Genomic DNA, 25,690 nt, shown 5'->3' with positions numbered 1-25,690 from the left:
CAAGGTGCTCAACGCTTTATTTGTAATTATCGAGTCCAATCTGCTGTCGCCACTCGATGCCGTCCAGTGTCGGGAATACCGTCATTAGCGAGGATTGAAAATGTGTTATTGAGTTATAAAAGCCCTGGACGATGCAATTATTTTAGCATTATAGGCATTCGGTTGTGGGTTACTCAATCACCTAGTTTCGTTTTGAAGTTGCCGAAAAGTTTACTCTAATAGAAAAAAATATCCAGATGGCGAAAACCTGACAGCTAAACTAATTTAGTATAGAATACACATGCTGTCGATTAGCATTTAGCCGTTTAACTATAATTTCGAACAATATACTGTCTAATTTAATAAATTTATATAAAACAGCTGCGCTTCTATCATAAGTGGCGATTATTATCCTTCTCGATCCTAATCCCTCGCGATGCGAACGTGATCGTAAAACCCATAACTCAACCGGGTGCCTCAAGGACCCAAATCTAATGCGGTTAAAAAAGGTGGTAAACCCCACTACACAACACGAAGTTCACAAACGACTCCGCCGTAATTCCGTAAGCATCAAATATCCGGAAAATATGTGTTTAACCTTTGGTAAAGTGAACCGTCGAGACAAAACCGTTGCGAAAACAGGACCCCTCGTCTCGTCTGGTTTGCAGTCTCATCCCAGTATATAACTTCCTAAAACACAGGACGACGAAATTAGAACGCAGACAAACCTCCCCAAATCCAAACGGTTTTCCGGCTGGTGCCAACTGCAGTTGTGGTCTGTCTGGACTGAGAGACCCACCGTACGGAGCTATTGAACTCGGTGCACTTTTTCGATCGTGCTTCTCGGTCTGGTAGTGTTCTGAAGAGATCCTGACAGACACGGGCGAAGGATACGCCAACTGCCGCGCGCCAGTACCTCAAATTTACGGCAGCCGAAACGGAAGAAAACAAAAACACAAACATCCCAACAGGCAAGACTTATCAAATACAATGAGTTATGGCCGAACATTGGACCCAATAGTGTGGGGTGGCGAATTTTAAGAGCCTTCTTTTTTCCAGACCAAGGTCTGGTGGACGCAACGAATGCGAATGCGTGTTTACGTGTAGCAGAAAATTTTCAAGGGTAACAAATGTAGCGAATTTATTCGCCGGGCGCATTTTAAAGCAACGCAAGCACAGCAGGAGGTAGAAGGATCCTGTAGGAGCCTATGACCACTGCTACCATTAGTTAGATATATTGTGGTAAAAGGTAGAAGGATATGGGGTTTAAACATTCCCTGAGGAATGTAAATAAAAACGCCCAAAAGATTCCTAGTACTCAACAGATTTACAATTTCTACAGGTTTGAGTAACTTTTGGGTAATTTTAGCTATAACCACTGTGTATTAAAAGAAGAAAATCATAAACTTTTCTAATAACATTTTTAGTACGTAGGATTACGTACTTACGGCAACATTTTGGAATATGGATGCGAATTGAAATACTTTGAATCATAATTATAATTCATTAGTTAACGCTTAACTAGCCCGCTCATCTGATAATAAAATTGATCAAATCGGTTGTGTAGTTTCTGAGATAATGAAGTTTCGTGATTTTCACATTTCGGTACATTACAAACGAAGTTACATTTCAATTACAGTAGCATTCAATAGGGTGTTATGAGGCAACTAGACTTATTGATTGACACTAATTTTGTGAAAATCGGGTCAGCCATCTCTGAGAAAAGTGAGTGAGTCCAAGTAGTCTTCGGAATATGTTCCTTTTCATAGCTGGATTTCACATTGTTTAACATAACAGGCACAGTAATAGTCCGATTGCAAAACAAATTAATAGGGTCTAATGTGGCAACTAGACCTTCCTTTTGACACTTATTTTATGAAAATCGGTCTAGCCATCTCTGAGAAATATGAGTGAGATTAAACAGTCTTCAGAACACGTTTCTTCTCATAACTTTTGAACCACAAGTTCAATCTTTATAAAATTTAAAAGTTAAGGGTATTTCAGGTAGCCCAATTTCAGGAAAGCAATTTTGTTCAAATCGGTTGTGTAGTTTTCGAAATAATGATGTTTCATTAACCTCTTAACTAAAAATCCGATTACAATAAAATTAAATAGGGTCATATGGGACAACAAGACCTTTCATTTGCAATTAATTTCATGAAAATCGATCCAGTCATCTCTGAGAAAAGTGAGTAAGAATAAAAAGTTGCATACACACACACACACACAAACACAAACACACACACACATACAGAAAATGCTTAGCTCGTCGAACTGAGTCGAGTGATATATGCCATTCGGCCCTTGGAGCACTTTTATACTTTCGGTTTTGCAAGTGATTGCTATACCTTTCTAGGAGAAAAGCAAAAAAATGCAATGGAATACTCCGCATAATCATATTTGAAATTGTCAAAACATTCGAATCGGTTAACCAGAAAAATTAGCTTTTTTTACATCCCCCAAACAGTTTTTTTGCCTTTCTCCTAGAAAGGTATAGCAATCACTTGCAAAACCGACATTATAAAAAAGCTCCAAAGGGCCGAATGGCATATATCACTCGACTCAGCTCGACGAGCTGAGCATTTTCTGTATGTGTGTGTGTGTATGTGCAGATTTTATTTCTCACTCACTTTTCTCAGAGATGGCTAGACCGATTTTCATTGTTGTTCCATAAAACCCTATTAAATTTCGTTGTAATCGGATTTTTAGTTTAGAGGTTATGTATCAAAATGTAAAAATCATGAAACATCATTATCTCGAAAACTACACAACCGATTTGAACAAAATTGGTTCCAAATGAACGGGCTACCTAAAATACCCTTAACTTTTAAATTTTATAAAGATTGAACTAGTGGTTCAAAAGTTATTGCAAGAAACGTGTTTTGAATACTGCATAATCTCACTCATGTTTCTCGGAGATGGCTGGACCGATTTTCATAAAATCAGTGTCAAATGGATGGTCTAGTTGCCCCATAAGACCCTATTGATTTGTTTTGTAATCAGACTATTACTTTGCCTCTTATGTTTAAAAATGTGAAATCCAGCTATGGAAAGGAACATATACCGAAGACTACTTGAACTCACTCACTTTTCTCAGAGATGGCTAACTCGATTTCCACAAAATTAGTGTCAACTAATAAGTCAAGCTGCCTCGTAACCAGGCTTCTTCCGTTCTCTTGATTTTTGCCCAAATTTCCTTTTCTACTTGCCAAACCCCTTGGAGAACTAGACTTTCTCTCACACAGAGTGAGTAATTATCCACATTTAGGCGAAGAGTATTTCAGTCGCAGAGTTCCTTTTCACTCTTCATCATCACGTGTTAGAGATAAACATTAATTTGCTCTCTCAGTTTAAGAGGGAGTAGTTTTCGTTAGCTTCTCCTTTACTAGAAGAGAAGTTGGCCAAATATCAAAACATTTAGGTTCACATTGAGGCCACATCCAAACCGTTTTCGAATTTAATATTATAGGATGATTCACAACTCACCATGGGTGCGTATCCCTAGTAACAATATTGATTTTATCAAAGTTTTATAGTGCTCAATACAGCCAAAACAGCGCTATAAAACTTTCATAAAACCCGTTTTGTTACTTGGGTATTCTGCAGAAAGTTCGATTTCATACTGTTTTTGTAGCACCCCAGAGCGATGAGAACGGTAACGCAATGCTCAGTTGGTCGCCGAGCAATTTATTTCGTTTTCTTGCGTGTGCGGATGAGCAATTTACAAGAGTATTTTTGCTCTGTCAAATTAGGAGCGTTTTTTTCGTCAGAGAAACTATTACGCTGCGCTCTCTCTACAACAGATGGTGTGATGCACATTGAATGTAAGCTCGCAGTTGTTAAGAGGGAAGAAAACTCTTTCTCTTAAAGATGAAGATGAGCAAAACAAAGCCTGCTCGTAACACCCTATTGAGTTTTACTGTAATCGGACTGTAACTTCGTTTGTAAAGTACCAAAATGTGAAAATCACGAAACTTCATTATCTCAGAAACTACACAACCGATTTGATCAATATTAATATCAGATGAGCGGGCTAGTTAAGGGTTAACTGATGAATTATGATTGAACACGTAGTTTCAAAGTTTGGCTGCCCTATACGTTCCCATTTCATTTGAATATAATTGAACTTGAGCCACCGTTATGTATTAAATTGTTAATAAAACAACGAAAGTCTATTATTTTAAAGATTACATGACTCATTTGAACATAACTAGTGGCTCATAATATGTGGCTCAAAAGTAATGGAAAGAAAAGAAATTCAAAGGCTATTTAAAACTATACCTGCTTTGATTGATATATCTCGCGTAATTTTTCAAAAGGACGTAAGTAACAATGAGAGATTCTCTCCTCTCTAACTTTGTTTTGTTAATTACGTCGTCATTATAAATATTTTCCAAGCTCTCTTCCCCTAATCGAGAGATTGTTATACTGTTTTGCTTACTATGCATTGAGTGTTATGAAATATGCAAAATATAACATAGTTATCGATCAAAGAGAAAGTAAACAAAGAGAGTCTCACAATGTTAGATAGGTCCTTTTGAAAAATTACGCGAGATATGTGGTCTCCACATAATTTAAATGTGGTTTTGTACTATTTGAACGTTCCAAATTCATTGATTCCTTGCGACGTGTTTAAAGTCTGCAAATGCACGACGAATCGGCCATAGGATATGTTGTTTCTCCTACTCCTACGCACTAATTTAACATCACATGTTTCTCCAGTTCTCCTACGCACAAACTTAACATCATCTTTATGTACTACTCCGAGATAACTTTCAAATCTAAACATATAAAAATGCAGCTGTCTGTCTGTCTGTCTGTCTGTCTGTCTGTCTGTCTGTCTGTCTGTCTGTCTGTCTGTCTGTCTGTCTGTCTGTCTGTCTGTCTGTCTGTCTGTCTGTCTGTCTGTCTGTCTGTCTGTCTGTCTGTCTGTCTGTCTGTCTGGCTGTCTGTCTGTCTGTCTGTCTGTCTGTCTGTCTGTCTGTCTGTCTGTCTGGCTGTCTGTCTGTCTGTCTGTCTGTCTGTCTGGCTGTCTGTCTGTCTGTCTGTCTGTCTGTCTGTCTGTCTGTCTGTCTGGCTGTCTGTCTGTCTGGCTGTCTGTCTGTCTGTCTGTCTGGCTGTCTGTCTGTCTGTCTGTCTGTCTGTCTGGCTGTCTGTCTGTCTGTCTGTCTGTCTGTCTGTCTGTCTGTCTGGCTGTCTGTCTGTCTGTCTGTCTGTCTGTCTGGCTGTCTGTCTGTCTGTCTGTCTGTCTGTCTGTCTGTCTGTCTGGCTGTCTGTCTGTCTGGCTGTCTGTCTGTCTGTCTGTCTGTCTGTCTGTCTGTCTGGCTGTCTGTCTGTCTGTCTGTCTGTCTGTCTGTCTGTCTGTCTGTCTGTCTGTCTGTCTGTCTGTCTGTCTGTCTGTCTGTCTGGCTGTCTGTCTGTCTGTCTGTCTGTCTGTCTGGCTGTCTGTCTGTCTGTCTGTCTGTCTGTCTGTCTGTCTGGCTGTCTGTCTGTCTGGCTGTCTGTCTGTCTGTCTGTCTGTCTGTCTGTCTGTCTGGCTGTCTGTCTGTCTGTCTGTCTGTCTGTCTGTCTGTCTGTCTGTCTGGCTGTCTGTCTGTCTGGCTGTCTGTCTGTCTGTCTGTCTGTCTGTCTGTCTGTCTGTCTGTCTGTCTGTCTGTCTGTCTGTCTGTCTGTCTGTCTGTCTGTCTGTCTGTCTGTTTGTCTGTCTGATTCATATAGGCTTGGAAAATACTGAACCGTGAAATTTTGTATATAGGGGTTTTAGGGGCCGAGAAAGGTTACTAACATAGTTCGAGACCACTCCTTATTCTGGAAGGGAGGGGTCCCATACAAATGAAACACAAATTTCGCACAGCTCGAGAACCAATCAAGCAAATACAACCAAATTTGGCAGGTGAATGTTTTTGGGTGTAACAAACATGTCCATAATGTTTCGACACCCCTTCGTCTTCTGACATTTCTCCAAATACCATTTTGAAATCCAATATGGCAACTTCCGGTTTCTGAAAAACAGCGGCAAATGACCAAATACCACCAAACATGGGTATTTCCGGAATTGTTATGATGCACTAAAGCCACAAATTCATCTCAGGCAACATTTTGAATTGTAAAATGGCGACTTTCGGTGTCTGGAAAACAGCCGAAAATGACCAAAAACATCAATATGGGTGTTCCTTTAACCAGAATGACGCTCAGAGGCCAGAAAATGTCTCCAAATGCCATTCTGAAACCCAAGATGGCGACTTCCGGTTTCTGAAGAGCAGTGGAAAATGACCTAATACCACCCAATATGGGTATTTCCGGAATCGTAATGATGCACTGAAGTCACGAATCGACCTCAGACAACATTTTGAAGTGTAAGATGGCAACTTCCGGTTTCTGGAAAACAGCCAAAAACGGCCGGTTTCCATTCAATATGAGTATCTTCGCAACCAGAATGATGCAGAGAAGCTAAAAATTGATCACAGACACCATTTTTAATTCAAACATGGCGACTTCTGGTGGCTGGCAAACAGCCTAAAATGATCGAATACCATTCAACGTGAATGTTCTCGGAGCCAGAATGACACCCAGAGGACAGAAATTTACAACATTATGAATAGTAAGACAGCAACTTACGGTTTCTAAAAATCTGCCAAAAATGGCCGATTTCCAGACAATATGAATATATTCGGAACCAGAATGATACACAGGAACTAGAATCGACCACAGACACTGTTTTGAACTCTAAGATGGTAACATCCGGTTTCTGGAAAACAGCAGAAAATGACCAATTAACACCCAATATGGGTGTTTCTTGAACCAGAATGACGCTCAAGGGCCAGAAATTGTCTCCAAATGCCATCTTAAAATCCAAGATGGCGACTTACGGTTTCTCAAAAATAGCCTAAAGTGACCAAATACCACCCAATATGAGTATCACCGGAACCAGAATGATGCAAGTAGCTAAAAATTGACCTCAGGCACCATTATGAATTGTAAAATGGCAACTTCTGGGAAACAGCCGAAGATAACCGAATACTACTTATGGATATGTCCGTAATCGAAATTATGTGAAGAAGCCAAGAATTGACCCTGAACACCATTTTGAATTCGAAGATGACCACCTCCAGTTTCTGGAGAACAACGAAAATAACTGAAATGCACCCAATATATTTCCGGAATAGAGGTGATGTACCACAGCCAAAAGTCGAAGATGTTGACATTCCGATAAAACCAATCATTTCAAACGATATAAACGAATCGCAAGGAAGCAATGAATTTGGAATGTTTAAAATTATTAAATTAAACACTAACATAGGCGGGACGAAGTTGCCGGGTCAGCTAGTGTATGATAAATCACTTGAAATTGTACTTTTCATTTCACATGAAATATATTTTCCAGTAAAACCGAGAGAAAATAAAATCTTGAACTTGACTTTGTGCAAAATCTGCAAGTTAACAATTTTATTTCCGTTTACGTTCGCAGTTTGCTTGGATCGTCAATTACGAATAAACAGGATTGATTAACAAAACTGGTGTTGCTAGGAGAATTGTGGATAAAATGAATAGAGGTGGTAAAATGGACACCCGTTTCAATCTCGACTATTACGTTGAAAAATAGTACAAACTTCTTTGGCACCTTATCTTGGAAGCACTAGAAGCTATTTGAGACAAAGTATGCGACATGAAACAGTAAAACAGTCAAAATAATAAACAAAAACAAAAAACACGTGTACATTCGTGGTGGTGATGTTATTGTTGGCCTACAAAAAATAAGGTTGTTTCTAGTGTAAATAGTATTTCATAACGATTTTTTTGCAAATATCTGTACTCAGACTACTAAAAAGCAGAAATCATCAAAGGTTAGTAATAGTTTAAATGATTTTTTTTTATATATTGAGGTATTTTCAATAATATGTATGTGCGGGTAAAATGGACAGCCCATGGTGATGGTGAAAAAATTGTGTTTATTTCCATTGAAAAATCTAGATGCTTCGTGTTTAAATCAAAAAAACGCAAAGTTAAACTCGGACCGATGAACAGATGACCGCGGCTAAACGTACCGTTGAATGCGGAATGTTCGTAAAAAAAGCTTCCGCCATTTCTCAGTTTCTTGCGGATAAGGTCATATATTGTTGTTAACTCTACGTCAAACGGTGAGAATTGAACTGTTGGTGAATGCATAAATGTGTCACGTGCTATGGAACAACATTTCATTATCTGCAAAGGGATAATTAATGCTTACGCCCAAGGTGTTTATATTACCACCTCCCTGTGTTCATTTTATCCACACGTGTCCATTTTACCCCCAAAAAACTGCTTTCGAAAATGCTCATGGAAACTACGAAAAATACTATATTCGAGTACTTTATTTTATTTTTTGTACCAACCATTAGTGGCTCAGTTAATGTGCGCTATCGACTGATTGTTGTAGTGTTACACTGTAGAGGAAATTGGGAAATGGCTTAGGGTGTCCAATTTACCACCCCTACCCCTATTCGAATCTCGTTTGAATACCTCTCTAGGTTTGAAATACCTCTCTACCTTGTAATTTAAACTTACTTGTAATGCAGAATGTATGTCTGATGAAATAAATATGTGGAATAAATTTCCTATCGTCCAATGGAATGCTGATAACCTCTGTCTAATGTCTGCTCGCTGCTGACCCAATCCAGCCCTTGTCAAACCGTCTGGATGTCAAATCATGTATCCCAATTATTCGGCTGAACCGCATAATATGTGCAAAGTGCATGCGCCGTCACAACTTGCAATAATTTCCAGCCGACGCACGGACGGAACACGGATTCCCAGCGAAAACTTCATTGCTTTCCACTTTACTTGTTGCGCCAGAAAGCCAACAGTTGTCCAATTACAATTTGTCTTGCACCTGTCCACCGTCGCCGATCTTTTCGGAAACGCCGGCCCCGTTGCGGTGCGTCGCTGCCACCCGCTCGCGTTCTGCTCCTGCTCTCGTACCTGGACAGTGGCCAGCGAAGGGCACGCGGCACGTTCCATGGTTTACTGTTCGGAACCGAACTCGGACGGCTTCGCCTCCGGCTTCCGACCCGAAACATCGCATTCGGGCAGAAATATGCTAAACTGCAGCAGCCTTCTGTCGTTTCGCGGGGCCGTGAATCGCAAAACAAAACTTCGTTAGAAAACAGGACGAGTGGAGAAAAACAATGAAAATAAAATTCTCCCTTTTGCTTTAGTTCATTATTAGTTTGTTTCTCTGAACAAGGTTCGTCAGTAATGCAACGAAACCGACAGAGAACACCGGCGTAATAAAAAGATACCAAATGATTGCTAATTTTTATTAGACCCCTCTGCGAATTTTACCCAAACAGTACACAGACCTCGAGACTAATTCCAAACGGTCCCAAATGCTGACCGGCAGTGCATGTTGTTCGCCACCTTTTTCATTATTGGATTATAGCTTCTTTCCGCTCGCTACGATCGGTCACCCAATCTTCGCCATACGGCAGGTGCGCGATACGAGACCGACTGGAGCAGGCAACGTGACTTCTAAGTTCAACATTTTTCCCTTCAAACTGCAGACAGCGTCTCGCTCGTTTCGGGACACGGCGCGAGGAAACCATCCTCATCAACCAGTGCGACTAACACGCGTGCCGTCATGAAACAATTTAGAGAACCAAAAAAAAAACAACGACCACAGCTTATCGTTATTGGTTCATCGTTGGCGGGGTGAACGGAAGCGTATCACGGGTCCGAAAAGCACCTTCAGCCACCGATGTGCGAAACCAAGCCACGGCACTGCTTCCTTCACTACAGGAGCGACAACATGTGACAGCACGCGGTGCGTCAACTTTAACTCGAAGGGAAAATGGTCGCACTAACTGGTGCAAATTAACAGATGACATGCGCGTCTAAGCACGGCGGTCTCAGCTCAACCGCCAGCGGCGGCCAATTATACTGGAACCAAGGTCTGTTCCAGACTGGGAACATAGCTCGGAACAGCAATAGTTCTTACATGGAAAAGCGACTTACCTTTTGAATGTAGCAGCTAAATATGATGCGCCATTCAGGTTCCGGTTATCTGGAAGAAAGAGGGAGAGGAGTTTTGTAAACATTTTATTAAATATTCGATGTCATTTCTGTAATTCCTGTAATACAGAAAAACTTAACGTTAACAACTTTGTGTCTGCTTTAAAAAAAACCTTAATGTCTTTTGGTGAAAAGTGAAGTTAACGTTGAAATACTAAGACAAAAAGTTCTATTTAGAGAAAAAACACAAAAAAGTTGTATTGAAAAAAAAAGACCAAACAGATTCCCCTCAAAAATTGATATGCATGCATGAGCATGAGCATGAGCATGATTGACCGCCCGCGGTTGCTACTCCGTTATTGCCAGATCAGCTGTAATTACACAGAGAACCAAAAGTTATGCTTGGGACCAACATGCATCCTCAATGTGTAAAAACTGATGACCTTAATCTTTATAATAGGCAATACCAGCGCCGGCCCCGTCCGAATGCAGGTCAAAAAAGGAATTGGTATAGGAAAATGTTGACGAGATACTCGCTTATTGGAAGCCGAGAACACCTCTGCACTTCCACGAGAAATCACTGGGATGTTGGAAAAAGGGCAAAGTACACAGCAGGGTTCGTTTTGGTAAACGATGCGCTGGTTTCGAGTGTCGGGTTCTTTAGAACAAGTATCGCGCGAACAGGTTCCTTATATCCGCCCCGGTATTCGTAATGCGATTCGAACCTATCAAGTTTGACAATGTAACACCGCAACAATAAATCGTACGCAAGAGTACTGGACCTTTGATCAAATTGGAACAATTTCAAATGATATGATATCTCCTCGTAAGGTGATCCTCTTTAAACCGAAATCAATTGCGCGTTGTTGACCTATCGACCTCATGAAGATATCGACGCGGAGTCTCTAGGTGTTCGGTCAACCGGACATTATCTTCCTAACAAATCAATCAACGACGTTTCTCGTTCACACTTTGTCTGCTCTAAAAAAACGATAGGATCCCGCGAAAAACACACCTGAAAAACAGAATATAACAATGTTGCGCGCTTATTACGAAAACTAATCATGACTATTTTTCTTGCCAAACGTCGCGATCCTCTTCGTACTACGCACGCGATGTAGCCAATCAGCTATTTGTCAATCCCGAATACTTTCGAAGAAACGAATGCACGTCGGCCGACGCGGAAGGTATACATCGCGCTTTCGGTAATCGCGATATTTATCGGCCGGACCAAATCTTCGGTTAAACAGTCACAGTGAGACATGAACAAGTATCTGGGTATACCCCTCGAAATCATTATATTCCGAAAACGTTCATATAAGTAAAATTTTTCCGAGCCGAAAACGCGGTTTACATCGAAGCATTATGCAGGACCTCTCTATTTCCTCCTACCGACGCAGACACTCGGGGACACGACATTTCACGCCGATTCTCTCTTAGTTGTCGATGCGAATGTTGCCTATTAAATAGAAAAATTGGCAAAGTTTCATGCATACAAAGCCATACAAATAATTAAAAAATGCAAATTTCCATATTGACCAATATATAGTCTTAAGTTTGTTAACAAAATGCCGACCTAGTCCTTGTTGGAACATAGTATACAAAACATAAACAGCCCAAAAGCTAGAAAAATCGAAAAAGTGAAACATAAGATTACATGTATTATGACTGCACCATACTCCCAGCTTCCACAAACCACATCATTGCTCTCGAGGTGAGAACATGTTTGGCTGATAGAACCCTACTTGAAGCCTGACCGTGCAAAACCGCGGTAGATGACGGATTCGAGGTATACTATGCGTTATGTTGGCTCATTACTAAGTTGAGTTATTCATTACCTTATAATGGATGTGATGCACTTGGAAAGATAGAAAAATGACAAAGCTTGATGCATCTAAAACATTAAGTGCAAACATCAGGTGTAGATGTACTAAAAATAATAATCAAAAGTCCTAAAATTATTTACAAGACAAACCAATCATGATTATTTCAGGCTGACTAAACAATCATCGAAAGTCAAACTCAACAGTCACTTAAAAATTAATATTTGCTTAAAAAACTTAAAAATCATGAAATGAAGCTTGACAAAATACCTACCCAACTATGTCTAAGTTTTAGTTATTTGAATCGTAAAAATATAATGACTACATAGGATTCTAGGAAACTAGCTTTTTTTTATTGAATAATTTTTAAATTTATTTAATTATTTCAGCCAAAGATATAAAAAATCTATTCAAGATCCGAAAACAAACCTCTCCTAGTTAAACAAAAAATGGGGCCGCTCGGGTAAAACTCCACCAAAATAGCACATTTTTTGTGTATCAACATAAACCATTAAATTTGCTCACAAAGTGCTTTCTCCTTGTCCATCACCGCGATTCTATGTGCACGACGCCAGAATATAAACGCAAATTTGGTGCTTAAATACCAAACTAGTCATAATCAGGACATAGTATATAAATATATAAAACATCTGCTCAAAAGCTCGAAAAATCAAAAAAGCACAACTCCACAACACAACATTTCGACTTCGCCTGTTTCGTAAACTTAAACTTTGAGCAACATATTAGGCATCCTACCAACAAGTCAACTACCGCAGGCGATCAACACAGAGACCCATAATAATCGCCTGGTATTTATATTTGTAACATCAAGTTGTACGTAAAAAACCAGCTCTCCAATAATGTTTACACAAAATATCACCAACATCACCACCGATACTTATCTTCAAATTACCGCTTTTGCTTTGAACCGTGGTATCGATTCGCGCTGCGTCGCACGGACTAACATAAGGAGGATTAAACACCGGTAGGATCGTTACTACACACCAACATTTCACTAACACGACAATTTGCCGACTTCATCCCCCTCAAAAATTGATATGCTCCTATAAAGTCAGAGGTTTCGCTGATCCTACGGGTTTTATCTATGTGCACGTATTCTTAAAACTTGATTCTACTGTGAAGAATAAAATTTGTAGATGGGCCCTTTAATTGAGGCTTTGGAGGATTAAGAAGAGCTTTTCCACATATATGTATGAGAGAAAAAATGAATCCATATGAAATTTTAACAGTATTCTAGTACTGCAAAGTATTGCAAATTACAATCAAACATTTTGACTAATCTAATTAGTTCGGTTGTAACAAAAAATTAAATGCAGCACACCAGGGCCTATGGCAACCGCCCGACACTGCAGCAAACATAATTGGTACAAAGCGGAACTCACAAATTATAGACCGCTTTTACCAGCAGCTCCTAGAATGAAATCTGTATTTAGTCCACGCATAAATTTGGGACCCCTCAATTTCCTCGTGAGTTTAATTGCAGCGGGTACTGCACAGGTGTTGGTAGTGTGCAGTGTACTGTTTAAACTGTTCATATGTGGTATGGAAAAATAATATTGAAAATATAAACGGCCTCTAGACATCATCACGATTGCGGCAATCATATTGGGTGCTATTTGACCAGTTGAGGCTGATTCCCAGAAACCGGGAGACGCCATATTGAAATTCGAATGGCATCTGAGGTCAATTTTCAACCTCTAGATATCATTTCGGTTCCAAAAATACACATATTGTACGGTATTGACCATGTTTTCAGCTCTTCAAGGTCGAAATCTACCTTAACATGTTTCGACATTTTTCAATAGTTTACATGATAAAATTATAATTTTGCGGCATATTGATAAACGCGTAAGGCGTCATAAACATATCACATAACACTTGAAGGAGGGAGGGGTTGTATTTGCGTCACCTAAGTTTTAATGGGGGATATGGGGGGGAGGGGGCATGGTAATTCGACGTAACTGTGATACTTTGTCAAAACTTAAAATTTTTAGAGAGAAGCAGGCTGCTCAGCGTTACGCAATTTAACCCGTAAAGACCCGGGACGAAACTTGTTTTTTGAAATGCTCGTGCTCAGCACTGGAACGGCCGATTTGGGAAAACTTGGAATTTCATTTGCCACCCCTCTGGACTCCTCCCCGTTTTTGTGAGACGCAAATATGTCTGTGTTTTTTTCTAATTTTCCAAACAGATTGAACAAACACTGGGAATGTTCATATGTATCAATTGCTCCATGTATCAAATCATGTCAGGTGGATGAAATATGTTATGTAAGAGTGAATTTTGGAGTTTCCATATTATTTCAGTACAAATTCACAAAACTACGTATTTTACAAAAAATCAAACAACAAAACCGTTCTTCGAATTTTAAGCTCTACATTTTTGCGGTAAGATCTCCTGAATCCATACGCGATGAAATATTTATTTTAGCATGCAAACATTTTGAGAAAAACCAGTTTAAATTCACCAAAGTACGTATTTTCATAGAAACCAGTCTCCCACGGTAGGTTTCAAGTTAGCTCGTCAATTTTCAAGCTCTATATTTTTAGAGTGACGTATCCTGAATCCAAAGATGGTGAAAGATTTTTTCTGGCATGCACAGATTTGGAGAAAATCAAGTTTTCATAAGAACTCGTACTTTAGTGAATTCAAACTCGTTTTTCTCTAAATCTGTGCATGCTAGAATAAATCTTTCAGCATCTTTAGATTCAAAAGACGTTACTCTAGAAATATAGAGCTTGAAAATTAAGGAGCCAAGTTGAAACCTACTGTGGGAGACTGAGAAAAACAGGTTTCCGTTAAAATACGTACTTAAGTGAATTTAAACTCGTTTTTCTCAAAATATTTGCATGCTAAAATAAATAATTCATCGCGTATTGATTCAGGAAACCTTACTTCAAAAATGTAGAGCTTAAAATTTGAAGAACGGTTTTCTTATTTGAATTTATTTGAAAATACGTAGTTTTGTGATTTTGTACTGAAATAATAATGGAAACTCCAAAATTCACTCTTACCTACCATATTTTATCTACCTGACATGATTTGATACATGGAGCAATTGATACGTATGAAAATTCCCAGTGTTTGCTCAATCTGTTTGAAAAATTAGAAAAAAAAACACAGACATATTTGCGTCTCACGAAAACAGGGAGGGGTCCACAGGGGTGGCATCTTTACCAAAACTTAGAGCAACTATTCCCCTTGAATAAAATTCCAACTTTTCCCAAATCGGCCGTTCCAGTGCTGAGAACGAGCATTTTCAAAAAACAGGTTCCGTCCCGGGTCTTTACTGGTTAAGGAGGAAAGTCATACTGAACGCTACTTATTGTTAAGTGCCCGATACGCGAAATCTTTTGGATACATAGATGAATTATTCCCCACTCCAATTGACTACGCCACTGAGATACAGAAAAATCAATGTCATAAAAATTATACATGCAAATTGGCACAGTAATCAAGTTAGGTTCTATGGAGTTTACAAATAATGAAATAGCCCCTCCCCTCCCCCCCTTTCACCTTAATGAAATACATAAAGTTCAAAATCGTCAAAATACATCACCCTCTATGACTTCCACACACCAAACTTAGTAATGACCGGCTCGGCGACTTCAAAATTGTTAAAGGGAGACATCACTCATCTTCCTCCCCATCCTACACCAATGCAAATGCAAGAAAATCTCAAATGGCACAGTAACGCAACAAAAGTTGCACGCTTATCGTGGAAGACGCTCTCCAATTTACAGAGGACGAATTGACCCCCCCCCCCCTTTCCCTTTGCCTACGCTAATAAGATAGAGCGAAACTAATATTTCAGTGTTACACCCTGTAGTCGGAAACCAAAAAGAATTCACACATCAAACTAGCGAACCTATACATTAGAGAAATGACAAGACACTCACCGTTAAGGCAACTGTCAACATCAAAACGGATAACGGCAATGCAAAATGATACAACTCGCCCGTTTTGATGTTGACAGTTGCCTTAACGGTGAGTGTCTTGTCATTTCTCTAATGTATAGGTTCGCTACATCAAACGGAGCGTGCTCCTGGGGATCAGAAATATCTAGATAAACATTTCAAAAGTTCCTATATGCTTTCATCATTTTTCCGACGCGTCTCTTCACTTTGGTAATATTTCAGCTTTAGCAACTCTCCCAAGCGTGGTTATCGTTCAGAAGGCTAGAGTGATCCCTCCGTTCAACTTGTGCAAGTAACGTGTCATAAAAGGTATTAATAAGTTTGGGTGATTGAACAAAAGTGATCGATCAAAAAATCGATCAGAGCAGATAGGACCTGAATGAACACACTGGCAAAGATTGGGATTGGAACGTATATCATAGACACAAAAAACGTGATGTTTCAGTAGAGCTTAACGTGAAACTGTGTTGTAGCACAAATGGCCGACTAAGAGTGCCTTTGAAAATTCGAAGTCGACCACACGGTAGATCGAAGTCGGCACTGTGAGCACCCCTTCACCTTAAATGTTCGTTACATGAACCATGACCGTGTTGGTGATTGAGTGTAATAGTATCGGTAATGCCAGAAGAGCGGTGTTGGTGGTAATAGTGGAAATCGCCATTTCACCATTTGGAGATGCATGAGAAGCATTGTAATTATTCTCCGATGATGTTCATTTTGATTTCAAGCGAAGTTAAATAATATACTATCAAGCTTTCCACGAGCGGTACAGTGCACGCAGCCCATTTTAACGTTTTCTGTAGGTCGGGTAATTTTCAATCGCAGCAACGAAGTGAAAAACAAAAAAATACGTAGCATAGCAACTTTATCAAACTGTTTTGTTTATTTCGATCCGCGCATGCGAACGACGAAATTTGAATAACACAACACCCATTGTTTGTTGTTACTGCAATTGAAAATTTCCTAACCTACAGAAAACGTCAGAATGGACTGCGTGCACTGTCCGCCATTACCGCGCGTGGAAAATTGAATATATTTCAAACTCAACAAACTTAGCGTGTAATTAAAAACCCAATTTCAAAAATCGATTTAACAAGTAATAACAGCAAAAAAAAAAAAACAAGTTAGTGGTTCGTCAAATTGTGATACTGATATATTTTCAATTTTTTTTTGATTACCAACTTTATCGTCGATGGAACTTAGCTATAAAAACATACTGTAGCAGAAAGAAGTCCCACTTTTCCAGGGTTATCAATAATTCTTGCGTGAAATATGAGGTGTTATAACGAGAACATTTTGATAAAGTAAACGGTACTAAATCGGGAATGATTTCGCTTTTGTTGAGTTCTTTTAGAAATGCTCTAGAAAATGAAAATGAATGAGTTTTGGGAGAGTATTGTTCGATATTGGTGTTTAGAAGGTGTAAATTCCAATAAGATTGTTCTGCCATCACTGATCAATAATGGTTACCCATGATTACCATGGAAACCGCGGAACAATGCAAATTAACAACGTATCATACAGAAGATATACCTATCTGTCAAACATCGTGTAACCCATGATGAGTAGAACATGGTGTTACGGTTTGACCAAAAAGTAAGCGCTGGGTGAGAAAGCGTTTTTTCACTTTGGAGGGTGGGAGACGAAGCATCACTATGCAACAGCGAATAACTTTTTCGTGTTTGTTGAAATTTCCTTACTAACTAGGCATTTTAATACCACAAATTCAGGTGTTTTAAGTTGGAAATTGTTTCAATTAACCCTTTCCCGCTCATGGTGACTCTAGAGCACCAAGAATTATAATCATCATATCTTGACATAAAATAGTTTGTTGTGCTTACGATTGTTCCATAAACGTTTATATGCTGCCTCAGAGCATCACTGGGCATTTTCTTCAAAATACTACAGTTGACAGTAATTTTCGTTAGTCTACAAAGTGGTTAGCTTGAATTTTCTCGTGAAGCTATAAATTTTAATGATGAACCTTGTGAGCGGGAGAGGGTTAATGAATATTGGTAGCAAGAAATGTAGCATTGCCATATTTAAAATTTTAATGCATCCAAACGATATATTATTAGATGCGATAATTTTTATGCCCTAACAATATCGCACGCTTAGCCTTGGGACTAAAAGCGGTCTCGATCAACTAGATTATTTGGGAGAATTCGTTATCGATATTGTTTAATTTTTATGCCCTAGTTGTTTATAAACAAACCTACTCGTCGTCAGTATTTTTTTTTTCAATATAGCCGATTCTGCTTTCGACATACCGTTACATCATGTCTTTATACATCATGGTGTAATCAACATAATTGGCAACATGGCATCTGTTTGTTTTGATTTTTGTTCTTTTTGGTCATGAAATTGATCGATGCGAAATATTATAGAATTTGAACGATTTTTTATCAAAACCTGAGAAATTGCGAAAGTCTATCAAGTATCATGCGTTGTGTAGTGAAGTTTTTTCCCCATTATTGTTTATAGTTACAAACGTCATGGACCAGAGTTGATCTGCGATAACTCACACATATGTAGCTAAACATTTCAAAAGGTCCTATCTTCCAAGCGTGGTTTCCATTCAGAAGGCTAGAGTGATCCTCTGCTATCAACCTGTGCAAATAACGTGTCATAAAAGGTTGTGGTGCACACAACCGTGTGTGCACCCCTCGTTGAACAAGAGAAAGAGAGGAGAGAGCAGAAAAAGAGTTGTCTTAGAAACACGCGAACGGCTTTAATTAACGCCTTGAATAAAATACGATTTTATCCCTGCAAACCGAAGTGTTGATTATTTATAACAGTGAATATCCCACATTGGTGACCCCAACGTGCGGAAATCGGCGAAGGAATCAGGAGAAGCCACCTTCATACCCTAAAAAAGGACGAAAACACGAAATCGCAAACAGCGTATTAGGACGCCATCTTTGAAACGAAAAAATGTCACAAAAAAACGAGCCTCTGGTTTCAACTACCGCTGCAATATCGGTAAAACTGCCAGAATTATGGAAAGCGTTATATCCTAACAATGATCGATCGGTATACAAGGTGGCCTGAAGCAGTGCCATTGTCCGATATGACAGCAGAAACAGTGGCAAGTGCTTTTTGCAGTGAATGGGTGTCTCGGTTTGGTGTACCTGAAACAGTGACAACTGATCAAGGAAGACAATTCGAATCGGATCTTTTCAGGGAACTGAGCCATTTGTTAGGAGCAAAACGAACTAGAACCACAGCATACCATCCACCAGCAAATGGAATGGTCGAACGGTTCCATAGAACGATGAAATCTTCCATTATGGCCGTTGACAACAAACACTGGTGTGATAAACTTCCCATGATTCTTCTGGGATTACGAGCCTCTTTCAAGGAAGACATGAAATGCTCGGCAGCAGAAATGGTGTATGGTCAGACGCTAAAGCTACCTGGAGAGTTTTTCAACGTGAAATTCGACGAAAATGTAGACCGCAGTGAGTTTGTTCGCTCACTTCGTTCTACCCTGCGACAACCAGTTGGTGGAAGCAACCATTCAAAATCACAAGTTTTCATTCCAAAGAAGTTTAAAGACTGCAGTCATGTTTTTGTTCGTATTGATTCTGTTAAACGGCCACTTCAACCCCCGTATGAAGGGCCATTCGAGGTAGCCACCCACACCGAAAAATTTTTTGACGTCATGATAAATGGAAAGCAGAAACGAATATCTATAGACAGAATAAAACCAGCGTTCATCCTGAGAGAAGAGATTCCTCAAGAAAACACAAGCACAAGAGTTACACCTTCGGGACATCGCGTCAGATTCCTCGTGTAACTGGGGGGACCATGTGGTGCACACAACCGTGTGTGCACCCCTCGTTGAACAAGAGAAAGAGAGGAGAGAGCAGAAAAAGAGTTGTCTTAGAAACACGCGAACGGCTTTAATTAACGCCTTGAATAAAATACGATTTTATCCCTGCAAACCGAAGTGTTGATTATTTATAACAGTGAATATCCCACGAGGTGTTCAATAAGTTGTAGTGAATTAATGCAAATAATCGATCAAAAAATCGATCAAAGCAGATAGGACGTTTTGAAATGTTTCTCTAAATATATGAAATTTGACAGCAGTGAGTCCCCTTTGGTATCATAGAAACGAATAGAAAAAAGAAGTTACTCTTCTCCAGTGTTACCAATAATTCTAGCGTAAGATGTCCGATGTTGTTATGATGAACAGTTTAATATAGTATACGGTACTAAATCGAGAATAATTTCGCTTTTACTACGTTCGTTTAAATATACATTACAAGTACGGAAATTTGCACTATTATACACCATTTTGAGTTGAAATGTTTAGATATAGGTATAAGTCTATAAAAGAGTATTTCCAATACGATCGTTCTGTCAGCACTGATCAATGATTGATACCATGGGCAAATTTCGAATACTTAGGCGTAACTTCTTGCACTAAAAGATCAACGAAAATTGAATTTTCCCGGCGATCTTGAAGGTTTAACATGTTGGTTATTTTATTTTTGCAATTAGGTGCTATTTATACAGATTCAAACAAGTTTTGTTTATTAAATTAACGAGAATTCAGAACTCGGCTTTGATTCAAATTCCGAACACTTCAATGTAATCACTAAGAGATAGACAGGCAAACCGTTTCGACATTGACTGTCACTTTTTTCAACGCCTGCTGGTTCCCTGGAAGTTTTCCTGCAGTGAAGAGTTATATATCACTGGGCAAAGAACATTCCGAGTAGGAAATGGTATATAATAATCATACTTTTAATTACTCTAGCTATAATAGTGTGATGTTTATTCCGAAGTGTTCGAAGTTTTAAACTGTTCTAAGTTTGAGTCAAAACGGTATGTACTATGACCGTAATAGTTTGTTTAAAGAAATGGTTAGATTTGTAAAACCGAGTGAGTTTGTGTGAATTTGAGTGTCGTTTGTGCTCTGATGCGTTTTGGTCAGGAAATATTATGTGCCAAAACTTGAAAAATTACACTGGTAAACACAGGCTTTGCCTTAGAGCTCAAACTGGAAAAAAAAATTGAAGATTTAAGCTTTATAATCATTCCTGTGAGTTTTGGTGCCCCTAACAAAGATATTTTTTTCAGTGACCAAAATGATATTTCCGTGAGCAAACGTAGAAGCGACAAACCCGGCAAGCAATTACTCTACGGTCTTTTGACGCACTTCTGCATTCACTAGGGGCACCAAAATTCACAGAAAAGGTTAAAAAGCTGTAAGGATTTTAGGGCAACTTTTTTCGCTTTTGTCGATCAGTGTTATTTAAAAGCACCGAACTATTTTTCAACCACTCAAAAGTGACGATGATGATCATCAGTCATTTCAAAATGAATGGTGGTTATTTGGGCCGTAAGCTTCGGCTTCGAGCAAACAATCAGGTTTGGTTTGAGTGGTTCATTCTCGTGAGTCGATTCATATGAACGGCTTGCCCATCTTTAACACTAGTTCAACGGTAGCAGCCTTTCGAAAAACATTACAAATCATCATGACGATATCAACGCCAATTGATGCTTCATAAGTGTAATGATTTGCAGCCACCTAATACAATAAAAACACGCTTGAGCTTCATTTATATTATGATCAGCACACATTCCAGGTTCTAAACTTAATCGACAGTTGAATTTCGCCCAACATTGATGTGGTTTCGCACCATCCAACTTTTGCGTGTACATCGCAGGATTTAGCTTAGTGTATTTATTCACTTTGGGATATTCCTAGCAATATGAAAAAGACCTAGTGAATATAGACAAAATCACCATAATGTTTATGGGGACAGCGAATAAATGACCAAAATGGGGGCAGCGAATCATCTATTCATCAATCTGTTGTTTTTTAATCTTTTGTAACTCTTAGTGGTAAAACTTCAAAAAGATTTTGTTTTATTTTTAAGAAATAATCGTTCAATCTTTATAACCAAGAGATTTCTACAACAAATTAAGCTTGAGGATGAAGCTTTGGATTGAATCTTTTGCTTTTATTTTGTATTTTTTTTCTGGATAAAATTCGATTCAAATAAATACACAACTGATTTGAATGAAGTCTGATTTAATATCGCTTCAGAGTAAAATCAAAATTAAAATAAAGAGATAGAATTTTATAGCAACGAATTACTAAACATATATACTAATATTTCGGAATCGCTATTCGAAAAATAGATTCAAATAAAATTCACATAAATCTTTGTGGAACCAATAAATAATTGAACCAAAAAGAAGATGATAAAATAAACGGAATCATAAGAGTAAATAATTTTCGATGAATATTTACTGAAAAACTCTATTTGTTTTTCTTTTGTTTTCCTAAAATCAAATAACCTGTCATAAAAGGTGTTTAATGAGTTGTGGTGGTTGAATGAAAGTGATCGATTAAAGCAGATAGGACCTTTTGAAATGTTTCTCTAGAAATATGTGTACTCACCAAGAGCTTGTAGTCAATTTTCTAATTCTTATTTAAGCATAAAAGTTCATGCTAAACAATTATAGCAATTTTCTTTTGGATTTATTTTTCGCCAACTTTCTCCAAAATTTCATAATAGTCCAATGTATTTCGTTCTGACTCTTGAGAATTTTAAAAATTATTCAATTTTCGTTTATGAATCGATAAATTCTACCCGTGGGAAAAAAATAATATTCTCAAGCGTGTCGTTCCCTTTTGTGCAATGACAAAAATGCCATGCCGTTTACTCTCTACCCCCTTTTTTCTCAATTTACTTAAATACTTTGTAAATTAGTAAATCTGGGAAGCAAAAAATACGATAAATTCTCACATTTACCAACACTTGTTTGTACTCACTGATGGTTTACAATCAACATTATCAAAAAAAAATTCTTGTAGATCAAATATTATAGTGAAATATTTTCTGCTCTCCATTTATCAAACCGACTTCGGTAACTACTGCTCTACATCTCAAACGTTGCATATATTCCCTCGAGTCGCAACACTCGCGCCAATGCATTGCCACCGTATCTCGCGGATTACCGCTAAAACGCCAAGGCGAGCGAGTCTAGAAAAAGGAGAATAAACTTTTCCAAATCTATTTAGTACATTTAGCGAAATCCGCCTAAATTCCGAACAATTTGGTGCAGTTGTTTACAAATAGCAAACGCAACACCTCCATCAGACAGCCAGTTCACTCCACCCAACACCAGCTCGTGATCTCACTAATGACACACATTGACACAACTTTAGCTCACTATTTACACCAAACTTGCGTGCAAGTGGCCTGTAACAGTATAGGAGTCTCACAGCTCATCTTTTCGTGCGTGGAAAGACCACCAAAATCCCACTCCATTCGCGTGATTCACTGCATGGCTGTGTGTACATTTTTCGCTCACTACTGAGAAAGCTGCGGAACAACCGAGTGTGCGTGTCTGTTTATTTACGCTCAAGCAGCTACCACTACGCTCCTGCATCGCAATCAGTAAATATGTAAGACCGGTCCCCTCCGCTCGAACGAGCTCGGAAACAGCAAGCTGACGCGTGAGATGGTGTTGGTTTTCTGTGTGAGTCGGCCATATTAGCATGCGTGTGCTTGTTTAGGCGATGCGATGCAGCGCCACTGCTGGCGAATACGCGAGCTCACGGGTACACAACCGGCTCGAAATTAAATGGCATTCGCGGATGCGGTACAATATGTGGTGAGACGAGTCCGATTGACTTACTCATCATCACCAAACGACGTCGACGATGACAAAGTTCCCGTCGCGGTCACGCACCCGAGCAACAGTAACAGAACGGTATCATACCGAAAAAGTATCAAAGTCTGTACGGATGCATCTATTATTACAGCTCTCGTTCTCTCTCTCTCTTTATCTGCTATGCCGCGCACCACCAACCCCTAATAAAGTTCGGGGTTGGTTGGCCTGAGATGTGCTGATAGTCGTACGGTAAGTATATCGTCCTATTACTATAAACCGAGAAACAATAATAGCAACAGCAAGTGAGCAGCAGCAGCAAAAAAAAGACTATCGTAATGATCGATGACGGTGATGAGGATGACATGCGGGAGATTTGCTTTTTTCTTCTTTTTTAAAACTCCTATCAAAACCGTCTAAAATGTAACGAAAACGGATATGATCACTTACTTAATATCGCTTCAACTTTCGCTCAGGTGGGCTTATGCAAAATGCACCGCGGAGAAAGGCAAAACGATCGAAAACTTCTTCTATCGGGATTGTTCGAAATTTGGTTGGTAATTCTTTTTTGCAGCTCAATTTCACACCGAGCAGAACGTCAACCAGGAAAGGCACAGAAATGATGAAGGCGACCACGTACCTGTTGCAGCACTCTTGGAATTCATGATCTAGAAATAGGATAATAGCCCGACTGATTCACACCGAACGCACCGAAACAAACAGGCCAGGGAGATAACTACAATCACGAACGTCAAAGGTGGGGAAATTGATGCAAAGGTTGGCTATTTTAACCCAAAAATAATCAAACTATTGAACTCAGTATGGAAAACACGAGTACCCGGTTTGATTTCGCGAATAACTTAAAATGGCCCGATGAGTTGTAAGTGTGAGAGTGTGTATATTTGGTACCGGTTCTTTTCGGGCCACTCTTGCACCCCCCGATCAGGCCCCTTCCCCAGTCAACCACTCGACCTCACCCTGTCCCCCCCTCGAAACCCCTCTGATGTCAACCGTCCCATAAGCGTTAGTGCTCTGTGGCAACCAACAGACTGAGCTCTTCTATTGCAGCCACGAGCTCCACGATGGTATTGTTGATGAAAAATATAGCGAGAAAAAAAATCACGAAAAGAAGGTTCCCTACTTCAACACATTGATAGCAGTACGGCACCGGTGCGGACGGAGCAGGAGAAGCGGGTGCTGCTGCACAAACTAGCTACAATCTTCCACACAATCATTACTGTGTTTCGGCAAAGGTTGTATCCCAACGGATCAAACTGGGGGGGGGGGGTGTACTAGAACCTCTTCGTTTCCAATCTATACCTGCAACATACCGGGAGCTTTTGATAAATCACACCTGTATCACGGATTATCTTTTAGATATCCTCAGAGTTTGACCTTTAAACCACATCAACTTGTTCAACCTTCCGGTCGGGGCACATTTTTCCTCCTTCGTAATCCGATGCGCATTGAGACCTAACTGGTCCGTGGAGGGAAATTTAAAAACTTCACACTGCTGACAATTTTCCAACCGGTTCAATCGGTGGGCGGTATAGAGCCCATATTGATGTGCGTGGCCCCGTTGAACACTAATACGCTCTCTGGAGCACTCATTCTCTCCGGCTGCGAAATTACTACATTTTCACTCTGTGTACTACGCACCGCACCAATCCATCTCAAACGCTGACGGTGTCAGCCAGAAAAGTGTGCGAACTGCCACATACAACCCCATCAAAGCGCACCACATACGCGCGCCACCTATGAATGGATTGAATAGTACCGCGCGCGTTTCTCCCAACGCACTATTCCGTATGTACTCAGGCGGGCAGCTATCAAAGTAGTCGTGCGATCAGTAATTTTAGGTATCCCTCGCCTCCACCAACCCGAAGGAAAAAAATTACACAGATAACGTCCGCCAGCTCCAACAAGCGAGCAGCGCAAGCTGAAACTAACACCGAAGCCGAAGCTCGCCTACTGGGTACGAACGGGTGCGACCCGCGGGGCGGCATCGAGTGAAATTGAAAATGTTGTAGCCAATCATCGTCATCATCATCATCACCGCCGACCGACGGTCGGTCGAGCAGAAATGTATGTATGTCATTCATGCCAACTCAGATGCTCTGGCGTGAAACAAGCAACTTAGCGGCGACAACCTCGCCAAATTACTGCGCGCCCACCGAGCGCACCAACCAACAAGATGGCGGAGATTCTCTATAGCTAGGCGGACGATTCGTGAATCCATTTCCAGCAGAAAAGCGAAAACGCACGCGGATCCCACGTGTCCCACCCGAAAAGAAGCATTAAACAAATAAAAAGGAAAGCCGGCCG

General features: G+C 39.7%; 1 protein-coding gene across 1 annotated transcript in view; it reads right to left on the bottom strand.

Annotated features, from left to right (window-relative positions):
* LOC129721295 (insulin-like growth factor 2 mRNA-binding protein 1) overlaps positions 1-24,229 on the bottom strand; it is a 181,430-nt gene extending 157,201 nt beyond the window's left edge. The window contains exons 1-2 of the mRNA XM_055673718.1: positions 24,006-24,229; positions 9,970-10,018 (exon numbers count right to left, since the gene is read on the bottom strand). Coding sequence (XP_055529693.1) covers positions 9,970-10,018; positions 24,006-24,030 — 74 coding nt within the window. The 5' untranslated portion in view covers positions 24,031-24,229. The remainder of the gene's footprint in view (positions 1-9,969; positions 10,019-24,005) is intronic.
* Positions 24,230-25,690: the final 1,461 nt, after the last annotated feature.

This window comes from Wyeomyia smithii, chromosome 2, assembly GCF_029784165.1.
Source record: "Wyeomyia smithii strain HCP4-BCI-WySm-NY-G18 chromosome 2, ASM2978416v1, whole genome shotgun sequence".
NCBI classification, from domain to species: domain Eukaryota; kingdom Metazoa; phylum Arthropoda; class Insecta; order Diptera; family Culicidae; genus Wyeomyia; species Wyeomyia smithii.
The sequence above is the reverse complement of the archived record's forward strand: the minus strand, read 5'-3'. Positions and strand labels throughout refer to the sequence as shown.